The sequence below is a fragment of the Mercenaria mercenaria genome, chromosome 9, assembly GCF_021730395.1.
Source record: "Mercenaria mercenaria strain notata chromosome 9, MADL_Memer_1, whole genome shotgun sequence".
Classification (NCBI taxonomy): Eukaryota; Metazoa; Mollusca; class Bivalvia; order Venerida; family Veneridae; genus Mercenaria; species Mercenaria mercenaria.
This window is the reverse complement of record NC_069369.1, coordinates 3,571,416-3,584,768: the sequence shown is the minus strand read 5'-3', so window position 1 is coordinate 3,584,768 and position 13,353 is coordinate 3,571,416. Positions and strand designations below refer to the sequence as shown.

The window sequence follows — 13,353 nt, the reverse complement described above, 5'->3', positions numbered from 1 at the left end:
ATACCCAACCCTAGCCTAGCCTAGCCTAGCCTAGCCTATCCTACCTAACCCCCTAATGCCTACACTAGCTTACCCTACTCCTACCCTATCTCACCCCAAAGCAATGCCCAGTCAACCCTAGTTTATTTTTCCCTACCCTACCCAGCTCTACCCTACCCGTACCCTACCCCTATCCCAACCTAGTATGCTAAGGTTTGATGGTAGGGGTAGTGTAGAGGTAAGGAAGGACAGGGCAGGGACGGGCATAAGGGGTTAGATGCCAGGACAGTTGAAGTGGGGTAGGGAATGGTAGGCTAGGGTAGGCTAGGCTTGGCATGGCATCGTTAGGCTAGGGTAGAAGGGTATGTTGAGGAAGGGGTAGGGTAGGTTTCGGTAGAGTAAAGAAGGAAGGATAGGGTAGGGTAGGCTAAGCTAGGCTAGGGTAGGGGTTTGGGTAGGCTAGAGTAGGCTATGCTAGGCTTTGCTTGGTTTCGTAGGTTAGGGTAGGGGTAGGGTAGATATTGGTAGGGTAAGGTTATGGTAGGTAGGGTAAGGTAGGAAGGGTAGGTAGGGAAGGCTAGGTTAGCCTAAGCTAGGCTAGGCTAGAGGTAGGGATATGTGTAGGGAAGGGTATTCTAGGGTACGCTAGGCTAGGCCTAGCTTTGTTTGACTTTGCTAGGCTAGGTGGTAGGAGTATGTTTGGGTAGGCGTAGGTTAGGTGTTATATAGGCTCGGGCAGGATAGGCTAGACTATGGTAGATGTAGGGTAGGGTTGGGTAAGGCAAGGAAGGCTAGGCTAGGCTAGGTAAGTCTAGACAAGGCTAGACTACAGGGTAGGGTATCGGTAGGGTAGGGTAGAGAAGGCTATGGTATGGAGTAGGGTTAAGAATTATTATAGGGTACGGTAGGCTATGGTAGGTATGGAAGGGTAAGGTAGGAAGGATATGGTAGGATAAGGTGGTAGGGTAGGTTGGGGTAGGGGAAGGGCTGGACATCAGCAGGGTACGGTTATGGTAGTTCTAGTAGGCTATGGTAGGGATATGTTAAGGTAAGGTAGGCTAGGCTAAAACGAGAAAACAATAGGCAGAACTAAACAAAATGGAATTTTGAAAGGGGATCTGAGGTTATGGAACCTGCATATCACAGGAACTGTCAAAAGACAAAATTAAAAAGCAGGCACCATATCCATGGGGTGATTATACAATACCCAATGCTATGAAAGCGGGAGTATTGGAACCACCCAGGCCAAAACTAGCTGACAGCAGCAAGTCCCATAACTCTGATATGCATTTTGGTCAAATTATGTCTCCTTTTGAACTTAAAATTTTGGGGTATTTTTTCCTGCTTCTGGGACAATATTTCGAATAGTCGAGCTTGGCTGTCTTACGGACAGCTCTTGTTTTTTTTTAAGATACAGCCTTAAAATGTGGATGACATGCACAATTTTGCACACCGATCTTAAAACTGAATTTCATTGACCATGAATATCACCTACTGACTTTCTTAATATTTTACCTTCAGTTTGACATTTGAAACATGTAGCTCATATTACTCAGGAGAGCTATCCAGGGTCATCATGACCCTCTTGTTTATTTTTGCAACAAGTATTGAAGTATTTTAATATTCATTTATCATTATTCATTTAATCAGATCCAATATGTTAATTAAAGATCTCTTCATCAAAAATCAGAATTGATTTTTTTCTTTTCAAAAGTAAGTATTCCGCAAAATCTGTTATGGAAATGCTATAAAGCGAAAATATCAAAAAAGTCAAATAAAACATTCTTCGTCGTCGTCTTCTTCTGTATGTCCGGATAAAACTTACTCATGAACGTAGGTCACGCTTCGCTTAGCACAGACAAATTACCGAATTAATACAGTTTTTTATTATGCATATTTCATAACTATATGCATTATGAATTTTTCCAAATGGGGCGGTTTTAAAGTTCTTGGGTGTGTATGATATATAATTATGTGGTTTAATGACTTTACTTGTTACGTTCTGGAGTAAGTCAACGAGTTGGTGTGGGAGGAATTTTACCGGAAATGCTTTTTTCAGTTAACTGAACTTGTACGTCAAATATTTTCTTCGAATATTTGCTGCGTGTGATGCGGTAGTACGAGTCAGTTAATGTAACTTCCTCACTTTTAGAGAGGGTGTGTTATTGTGACAAATTTCCTTTCAGCAACATTCCGATGACCAGCTTGGAAAGAATGTTACCCCAGGATTTTACAGGATCTATTATATTTGCATCAATACTTACAGACTGATTAAATTGTTCAGTAAGTAGGTATATAAGCCAGATACTTCGACATTCATAATATGCTAAATTTGCAATTTTTGAATGAATGGATTTACGAGCTTTTTGTACGGTGTATACTTCATTTACATTTTCTTACTATTTTTGATATCTACAAGTATTTACGTCTTACTAGTAATTTGTAACTGTTATTATTATCGAAACTTAACATGAACTATTCATAGGAAGTGTATATCTTCATAATTTAAACATCCTTTGTACAAAATGTTAACATTGTTCAACCGTTTGCTGTTCGTGATTTCAGATATGTGTCCTTCATTTGTATCCTGTTTCTCTATAAGGAAGCTAGATATAAATGTACATGGCCCATGTTTCGTCAGTGACTCCGATCCGCCAGCAAGGAATGCCAATATTAACGAGATTTTAGAGGATTTGAGGTTAAGATTAAACAAGCTATACATTGACTCTGAAAACGTTATTCGGGAGGTATGTATATATTAAATACCTGTAAATGTGTTTACTCAGACGGGTTTTCATAAACATATTTTCAACATAGTACTACGATAGTCAATTTCTAACTTTATGAAATACCAAAAAACAAATGTATAAGAAATCGATGTTCATGGGTCCTTAAGATACATACATTGTACAACAAGTCCTAGCTAGGATACAACAGTTCAGTAACGTACAAACAAACAATAGAAAATGCATTCGCATATATTTGTTCTTGTATGATTCAGATGAAAAAGTCATATTGTATAGAGCCATCGGGTAAATAACAAGAAACTTCAGGATTCATGAATCTCTCGAAGATTTATATAGATACTGACACGCAACTGCTCTTGAACGAAGTGAGTATTTGAAAATGTTGAAAAAATTATTTCAAGTACATGATATCTTACTAAGCTATTTATCAATGTTTTGAAAGTAATACTAACAATTGAAGTCACTGATTTATGTTTTCATCAGAAAATTAATGTGATGGATGATTAACGATAACCATTTTCTTGAAAATGTAGCCATTACGTTTTAAACTATAGTAACTGAATAAATCCAGTGAATAACTATTAAACAATATAAAGTTACAAACTATTTTTACAGTTCTGCAACATCACCGAATCACTGTCGAAGGTAATTGGAGTTCATTACTATATACTACATAAACTTGCATATTACATTAACAAGACAGCAATTAGTGATCCCTCGCGAGGAATACTGGAGCCACAGGAGCCGACAGATATACGCTGTCTTCTTGGAGGTATAAATAGGTGCTTATGTAGCTTACAAATTATTTTGCGGACGCTGAAACAAGATCCAGTGACTTTTGTTCCAGGTAGCAACATTTCTAATAAAACTATGAAGACCCGTGCAGGTATAATACCAAGATGCTCACAACAGACTTTGGAATATGACAGAGCATTAGGTAGTAAAAGAATCTTCAACAGCCTAAAAACTGTTTATAGTAAAATTTCTCTATGTCAGTAATTTAATGTTTGCCCATACTTGTACAATAAAAACACAAAGAGGCAACGAATTGTGTCAGTGACATTATATGGTATTTTGAACGCGAAGGTGTCCAGATCATTTATGGAAAAACATAACAATGTGAAAATTAGATCCTCGAAGAATTTTAACAACATGGCTTTCAACAATCACTATAAGCCTAAGACTGGAGTTCGGTTCTTCTTTTTGACAAAGTAAAGGATGCTTGGAACAATTTCAAGTCAATATTTCCATCAACTGTTGACAGTGTTTCACCTGTCTAAGAAATTCGTTTAAAAAAAGCCGTACTGAAGACTGGATTATCCCTGGTACTTTGCAAAGTATAAATGAAAGAAACAGAGCATTTCATCTGTATTAAAACATACGACAGGTCGCAACATAATTATCATTTATTCACGGGCTTTCGTAACAAAACTCAGTTTTATATTTATGATGTAAAAAGACATATTTTTCAGGTAGACTTGAGCATAACAAAAATGATTCCAAATCCGTGTGAAAAACTTTTAATGAACTTCGCCTTCCGTCTAAAAATGGGAATTCTTTTTGAAGAACCATTGGACTTAAAAATAGACAGTTGTTTCGAAAAATTAAGTACAGCTGAGAAATTTAAACATTTCTATGCTTCGTTGCATTTATTCTTGTAGAAAAATTGCTAAATCGTTTTACTTTATGACATTTTTTATTCATCAAAAGGAATTTTACCATATATTCACTCATTTTCAAAATAGAAAATAAAGCTTTAAACTACTTAGATGGCCTTTCTATCCAGATTTATTAGCTATAAATTGTCCTCTCAGCTATGTTATCAATTTGTTAGTAAGTTATTGGTTGACAGTACATTTCCCCTGCATCTTTGTAAGATCGAACCAATACTTTTTAGTTGTAGACCCAGACTGAGGTTAGAGTTAAGCTTGAATATTTCTTGTAATGGCAACCACTTCAGTTAAATAACGGGGTGCAACTCTGGGCCAAACGATTTTAACCATGCACACAAGAAACTCCAAACTACTCGGTATAAACTTACTCTTTTGATTTGAACTCAGACAGCAGGTTTCCTCGGATTGCATTGAGTACTTAGATATGTGCATGCATTTACAATTGCCAGTCCAAAAAGGAGTTGACCAGAACACTCCACGTTATATCTTTGAAATTATATCGGATACTACTCTGGACTATCTTGGTGAGCATTTCATTCAACAAAGTATAGTTGATAATCGTTATACAAGGCAAAATGTGACAGCTATTCCTGTCCCAGATAGTTCTTCTAGTTCGTCCTTCCATGACATTGGTTGCTATTCAGTATCCAAAGTGAACACTTTTGGCACTATCTTATAGAGGTGTATATCTGTGAAACAGTCTGCCCGAGGTTATCAGAAGTAGCGAAAAATTTGTTTAGTTTTGCCTGCAATCAAAAGCCACTTACTGCTCATTTATTGTTTACTGTTTTGTTTAGTTTAAGGCATTTTACTTTTTGTTCATCTCAATAACTTCATTTTCACACAATTTTTTACAGTTAATTAATTGATCTCTATACATGTTGGTTAGATTTGTTTCTTTTTATCCGCAAAATTTTAAACTACAATACTGAACTATATTTTGCAATAAGTATTTGAGCTTAAAGTAAGGCTGATAATTTATATGTGATGAGAGTCATGACTCTGTACGTCATGCCATTGATACCAAAGACCACAATAGAAATAAGGATAATCACTTGTTTGTGTTTCCTTGTTTTTGGTCTGTATGTCGCGGTATTTTCTTCATTCTTGCCTATTTATGTATTTATGCATGAAGTTGGTACTGCCATGCCGTGTTTTTTTTATCAAAACAAACCTACATTCCTACCTGTGACAACGTTGAGCTCTTACTACTCTGTGTGCGTAAGTGCCTGTGCCTGGCAAAATGCTTTGGAAAGTTGGCTTGTAAGCTGTACCTAAAGTAAGGGAGAATGTGTTTTCTAAATCTAGTTGATAATTTTTTTGTGTAACGTATACCTTGACTATTCCATATTTTCTTAAAAGGCGTTATATAAATCATTTATCATAGTCTTTATTTTAAAACATTTATAATCTCGGAAAAATATCTGTAAACAAGCGTAAACTTTTAAAGAAACCTATGTATGATGCTGTCTGACTAAAAAAAATAGATATTGGGGAAAATCGCTTCAGTTATTCTATACAACATGGTTTAGACTACAATGCATTAATGAACTGCACAAAAATTTGGTCATCAACCGCAAATTATTGAAACCTTTATACAGTAACACACAATTGCCTACAGATAAGGTTTAAATGTAAACATATAGTGTCTGGAAATTAACTACCTTACATGCATGTGACATATATAAATTGTCATTATCACTAAGTTAATATGGAAGGCGGTAGTGCAAAAATCTCACCGCTGTGATATCCTCTTTAATAACACAGATATTTTTACATCTTCTCTTAAAGGTGTTTTCGAAGAAAATATTGGTGTCCGACTGTCCATAAACTGTATGTAAAAGGAAACACATTGTATTAAATGTTTCCTTATCTCAATAAACTTTTTTCAGTCAAGAAGGGCGGATAATTGTAATTGTCCAATGCTAAATGCGAGATAAAATCAAATGCAAACTGCCAAATATTTTAATGTCGGATAATCACTGCCAATGAAAATTGTTGTATTGTGAATGAAAATTGTAAAATGTGAAAGGTGAAACAAGAAATGCCAAATACTTATTGCTGCGCGTATATTCAAATAAAATGGATGGATGCATCCTATGAACGATCATTTTCTCTTCTTATACAACTTTAACTCTTAAAACTGTCCGATGTTCCGATAACCAATAGAACATGAGTTCTGTTACAGATCAGAATTTTAAAGGGATTATTTCCAGATAAAATGATATATGCCTTAGCTTAAACAACTAAAGAATTTGACAATACCCATTAATCATTTGGCAATACTATTAAACATAATTAAAATATTTGACAATGATGCACATATAACGTTTTGAAATAAGTATATTTCATAATAAACCTTCATGTTATTCTAACACGGCTTTAATTCCCTATTCAACAAAGAAGACCGAAACGTTGTGTTATTATGCAAAACGAACACCGTTTATACGTCATAATTATTATGTCATAGCGTCACAGCTACAGGCTGGAAACCACACAAAACTGGCAAATATTTGGTGAATATCTTCAGAGATGTAGTATGAGACAAAGCGGGTCGTAAAATGCCGGCAAGAAAATGTTACTCTCTTAACACATGCTATATATAAGACAGGCTGCAATTTATGAGTTATATATCAAATAGGAGCTACTAGAACATTATAGTATTTTATAAAGCAACTGAAACATTAAATTCATATACAGTATATACGTCAATTGCTGAGGATTACGTCAATTGCTGCATAATCCTGTGTATGCGCATTAACGGTGAAAGTAGTAGATCTACTTTCCTTAGACCGGTATCAGTGCTTGTCTTAATTAATGAAACGTTAATGTACAAGCATATCATGTATTTTATTGAGTTGTGTACAGTGCTATCCGAACTACATTTATTCACAAATACTATTCTATCATTTTGAACTTAAACAGCACAATATCAAGCCATTTTTAGTCGATTTTAAAACTGCCAAAATTCCTTTCTCCCGTGCTTTGCTCACAACACAATTATAAGGCAAGCACAACACAACTAAAAGACAAGCACAACACAACTATAAGACAAGCACAACACAACTATAAGACAAGCACTATAAGTCAAGCACAACACCATAACTATAAGACAAGCACAACACAACTATAAGACAAGCACAACACAACTATAAAAGCACAACACAACTATAAGACAAGCTCAACACAACTATAAGACAAGCACAACACAACTATTAGACAAGCTCAACACAACTATAAGACAAGCACAACACAACTATTATACAAGCACAACATAACTATAAGACAAGCTCAACACAACTATAAGACAAGCACAACACAACTATTAGACAAGCACAAAACAACTATTAGACAAGCTCAACATAACTATTAGACAAGCACAACATAACTATAAGATAAGCTCAACATAACTATAAGACAAGCTCAGCACAACTATTATACAAGCACAACACAGCTATTAGACAAGCACAACACAACTATTAGACAAGCACAACATAACTATAAGACAAGCACAACACAACTATAAGACAAGCACAACACAACTATTAGACAAGCTCAACACAACTATAAGTCAAGCACAACACAACTATTATACAAGCACAACACAACTATAAGACAAGCACAACACAACTATAAGACAAGCACAACACAACTATTAGACAAGCACATCACAACTATAAGACAAGCACAACACAACTATTAGACAAGTGTATGATAAGAAAGTTCATTATTTGATTTGATTTTCACTATCATTTGTTGAATATTGTAAGCAAAAATTTTCTTTTCACTAGTTGTAGGAGCATACGGATTGATTTTATTACGATCACTGAAAGTTTCAACATACTTATTAATTTATAAAGCGTCGGCCATTTGAAGTTTTGGTGGCATAGGATTTTTCGAGCTCTTATGCTACAAAACCACTTGAAATAAGTGAAGTGCTAGTACACATTTTCTCCTTCAAACTAAACCTTTAACTTTTCATTAATGTTGAATTGTCAAATTATTTTAACGCATTTACATTTCTATTTCAAGATTTAGACTTACTACATGCACTAATCACATTTCACGACAACGTGTAACAATAATATAATCACAACTGTTTTGAAGATACATCACCTTCATGGTGCACAAGAATCTTCCTTATCACAAAATAGTCCGTGTGTTGATTGAATGGTAGCCGCCTGACTTATATCGGAAATGACCCTAGGCAGGGCTTCCATCCAATAGTTGTAGCTCCGAGCGAAAAGGCGCTGACCAGTAGAGTACATATCGTTACTGGACATGTTCAAGTACTCCTCGGTATCCTTCACATAGATTGGCCAATCAGTACCTATCAATGGTTTCAGCGGCGTGGGAGTATTTGGATCTCTACAATAAACATTGCAGTTCAGTTCAGTTAATAAGACAAACACTTGAGAAATTTAAGAACGCCGCATATAATTATGGAAAGATTTTTCTACTAAGCGTATTTATCTTATTTGAATAAGAATACAGTTATCAATAGTACTTTTGGAAATGTGAAAATCGTCTTAGGATTTGACTTTATCCGGCTATACAAATATTATATCGTCGGTAAGGAATATCCGTAAGTCATAACACATATCAATGATATATAGATTTATCTGAATTTCCATTATCTATTTCACTAACAAGCTTTTGTAGGTGACATAGACCTATTATTACTGAAGGCCATTCAGCGTAATAACTTTTGATTTTGTAAATGCAAGCTGTGGATTTTGTAAAATGTAGAAAGAAGGGCTGAAAGCATTGTTTCCTATTACTTCCCTTTATGACTGTAACTGGGCAAGTTCATGTGACTTATTGAAAGTCGTACTTTTCTAACTATGTTATCGTGCATATTCTCTTTTTGGATAGCTGCGCTTCCTATTTTTGACATGAAATTAGAAGCATTATAGAACTTTAATGTCCTTAAGTGTATTTAAGATACTTAATTAAAGTGGCATAATGCGCATCTAACTGCACATAGTGTGTTTTGGTGAATGTTTTATAAAAGTAATTTTCGCTAAACCACTCGAAGGCCTTGATTATTTGTTAAATAACTTATAAAGTAATTGCAAATGACGGGTGGTCTTACAGCCCGGACAAAACAATATGCCTAACAATGAAATTTACATTGTATATTGTACACAAAATTTTGTTTTGGGTTCTTCAATTTTAGTTTCCTACATGTATTAAATAAAAATAAACTTATTTAATAAATTTATCTTTTTAAACTGCTATGGACAAAATCACAAACTGGCTCAAGTTAATGAAAGATGCCTTTTAATTAACTGATAACCTACTTTTTGACGTAGTTCACGGTATGAATGTTTATCCATACCAAACAGGTTTGAATATATTGCAGGTCGCATTGTTTAGCATGTTTTAAAACATGATAAAACATGTTTTTTCTTAGCTGTTAGGAAATAATAAACACATGTGTAATGATTTTTGTTGTTAACGCTCTTCTTATATGTCAATTCTATAATCATAGTTAGGTATTTTAGATTCAGGGACAAAAACCTTTGTTTAACTTTTGTTATCAATCAGTCTACTGTGTGAATTTTAACCTTGACACACGATAACTCATTTTATATTATGATCCCAATTTCAGTTGTGAGGTTCTTGTTAGGGAACACTAATCTTTGATACCATTAATATCTATTAGGGAACACTAAACGCGAATATCATTAATATCAGATATTAAGCGTTCTTTAATTAAAACGTTTAAATTGATATCTTAATAACTTTAATGATTACCACAGCTTAAGAAAAACCAAACTCTCTGAAAGATTCATTTTTTTCCCTCCATTTCGCTTCGTGTGTACGCAATTGTACTGCGTCATGCTTTAGGAAATTATATTAATCAGGACTTCTTTAAAGATTTAAAATTAAAAGGAAATGTTTACCCAGATTTGGCAAAATTTGTCCACATGGTCATTATTGCTTTGGAAAGTCTATATTCCCAATCAGCCGGCGGACCTTCCCCAAACGGCTCCGTCCAGCTAGTGAAGCCGTTTTCTGAATCGTGTCCAAATATGAACGTAAGCTCGTCGCCATGATTTGGTTTAGTAGCCCAAGTTGGTGTCCAAAGTATGTGTTGTGACGGAAACGCGTCTATAATATACGCATATGTCCTTGTTTTGCTAGTTTGGGTATGGAGTCTTAGTGTTTCAACGGCTTGAATATTGAAAGTGTAATCAGCACTTATTTTCAAGAAAGATGACATTGAATTTTTTTCATCGTCAGGATTACTCCAGTCCGTGTATTCCGCAACTAGTAAGTTCTTAACCGCGTCAGAGTATTTTGTGCCAAACATAATTCGTGCAATATCTGGCACATATTTAGCTTCGAGCAAAGCTCTATCCAGTCTAAACTTTTCAGTATCGTTTGTTAAACCAGCCCATGGATTTATCATTAACAACCCTTCCTCTGACACAACACCAGTCATAAACTCTATATCTGCAAATAGCTGACGCCTCTCCTCGGCGACTTCAGATGTTCCATGAAATATCTCTTTCGGTGGAAGCGGCACGAATTCATTGTCAATTACTGATATAAAATCTAGAGGAAATGTATTGAAACCATTATTGTTATTCAATGCATTATGAAGTTCTGCAGTAGATTTTGATGCGATGCATTTAGAGAGACTTCCTGTATCATCCTGTATACAGCCTAGTAAGGCGCCATATTTTCTTGCTGAAATTAAAGGATTTTCATTATAAGCCCAGGGACACGTTATACTTCCACTCAGAGCTATAATTCGTTTGAATAATCCTTTATTGCCTGGAAACATACTTTGATAAATTACACTTGCTGCCCCTGCAGAGTGTCCGAAAAGTGTAACAAGTTCTGGATCACCACCAAAAGACGCTATGTTATCATGTACCCAATTAATTGCCATTTGCTGATCCCAAAGTCCATAATTGCCGGGTAAATGTTTATCTCCGGTGCTTAGAAATCCCCAGATGTTCAGTCGGTAATTTAATGTTACCACTACAACATCGCCATACACGCTTAATGTATCACCGACACTGTAGTCCGAGAACCCAACGTTAAAACCACCCCCGTGAATGAATATCATCACTGGCAGCTTGTGTGTGGATACTGGAACATCCGGTGTGAATATATTCAAAAATAAACAATCTTCTGAAAAGTTTACGTGCAGTTTATCGTTTCTTTTCCCGCCCATATGAATTTCTAATTGGTGACATGCTGCTCCTCTTGCAGTTGCATCAAGTACTCCTGTGTGAGCTGCCTTCTTCGCGGGTTTTTTAAACCGACGACTACCAGTTGGTGGCTCTGCATAAGGTATCCCGAGAAACCTTCTTACGCGATATTTATTGCCGAATGATTCGAATAAGCGTATGTATCCTTTAAACCTTCCTTGTGGAGATTCTACTGTGGTAGTTTCCTCTTGGCAATAACAGTACCCTCCTGCTAAGGTTAACAGCAAGACTACAGCGTAACGCATTTCGTTAATTGATTCTAAAGCGATAACTTCCCTGTTCGCTGTGTACTCGTCGAATAAAGATTTTACTTTAATTAAGCAAACATCTTCATATCTATAAATATATTATACATATGAAACTTTAACTGAGATAACGAATAAAGATTTTACTTTAAGCAAACATCTTCATATCTATAAATATATTATACATATGAAACTATAGCTGAGATAACGTTTGCATTAAACTGAGATAGTACAATAAAAAAGAGTAAACAGTACAGCGCTCACTAGTGATCATACCTGTGCATGATATTAAGCTTGTTAATGAAGAAATTATTAGGCTGTTGTGAAGACGATATGTATTACTTTATCCCCTGATGAAGTATGTTTTATATTCATTGATTTACACTTGGGTTTTTATGTTATATGTAAGTGGCTGCTTCAAATCTCGACTCGTGCAACAGCCTCAAAGTCAAAATTATTTAAATCTAAAGATAATTTAATTACAAGTCATACTCTTTAAAAATAAATGCCAAGTTACAAAATACACCCATTACGCCTGGACAACGGTTGAGCAGTGGAAGTACACTCCGGCGAATTTCTAGGACTGTCGGCGCTTCCTGTAAAGTTTCGCAAAACCGCAAGTTCATGGGCGAAATATTTGTGCCACATCAAAGATATTAAGTGTAATATGATTGGATTTCAGATCTTATGCAATGAATCTAACCGACATGAATTGAAATAAGCAAACACTTCATTTGTTGATCTTCTTCCATGACCTTATATTATTTTCATAAAGTTACTCAAATGCTTTGACTTTGATAAACTATTGAATATTATTTATATTATGAAATATTGATATTGTCATTACCTTTTGTTTCGAATTACTGAAATTGCAATATGTTAGAGAAAGCATATTGTTCTAAATTTACGTAATAGAATTATAAAGAAATGCAGTTTTTTTTTTTTGAGTCAGGTATTTGCAAACTGTCAAATATTGCAGACAAATGTTTCTTATGTGTATGTTAATGAAAGTAACTGAGGTTTTCAATTAAGGTCACAACATTGTTTACCTTTCCATCATTTTAAACCTTTGCAATCATGTGTTAAAATAGAACTGAGCCGCTTAAAACTGAAAATAACATAATTTTTTGTCTACAATATGTTTTGTTATCATTTCCCGCATATCATTGTTTGTTTTATATGCACAAATTGTATTTGGATATTAGGAGGTAATGTATAGTGGCTGCTACTACCAATGGATGACACAAACAAAAATAAATCCCACGTGTACTTCTCCGTGGTACTCTGCAACAATCATAACTGATAACATTTTAACATAAGCGCATATATTAGTTACGGTGGCAGTTATTCAAAGTGACGTCTTTAGGTTCAGTAGTTTCCCAGCCATTCTATATCGGCCCGATATCAAACCGACGTCGTTGTCTATAACGGCCCGATATCGGCTTCAATTTCGGCTGCAAATATGAATGATGTCGGCCCG

The 13,353-nt window shown here is 35.2% G+C and overlaps 1 protein-coding gene across 1 annotated transcript; it reads right to left on the bottom strand.

Annotated features, from left to right (window-relative positions):
* Positions 1-7,230: 7,230 nt before the first annotated feature.
* On the bottom strand, positions 7,231-11,978 carry LOC123546355 (liver carboxylesterase 1F-like). Its single transcript, XM_045332559.2, has 2 exons — positions 10,309-11,978; positions 7,231-8,767 (listed from the first exon to the last, which is right to left on the bottom strand). Exons 1-2 carry the CDS (start codon positions 11,871-11,873, stop codon positions 8,518-8,520), a joined length of 1,815 nt encoding a protein of 604 aa, XP_045188494.2. The 5' UTR covers positions 11,874-11,978; the 3' UTR covers positions 7,231-8,517.
* Positions 11,979-13,353: the final 1,375 nt, after the last annotated feature.

What these genes read in the sequence shown, in the direction of transcription:
- LOC123546355 (XM_045332559.2), bottom strand. Translation starts at nt 11,873, where the DNA reads ATGCGTTACGCTGTAGTCTTGCTGTTAACCTTAGCAGGAGGGTACTGT. An exon ending in ACAAATTTTGCCAAATCTGG is followed by an intron (nt 8,768 to 10,308) that starts GTAAACATTTCC and finishes TGTTTATTGTAG; the next exon opens with AGATCCAAATACTCCCACGC.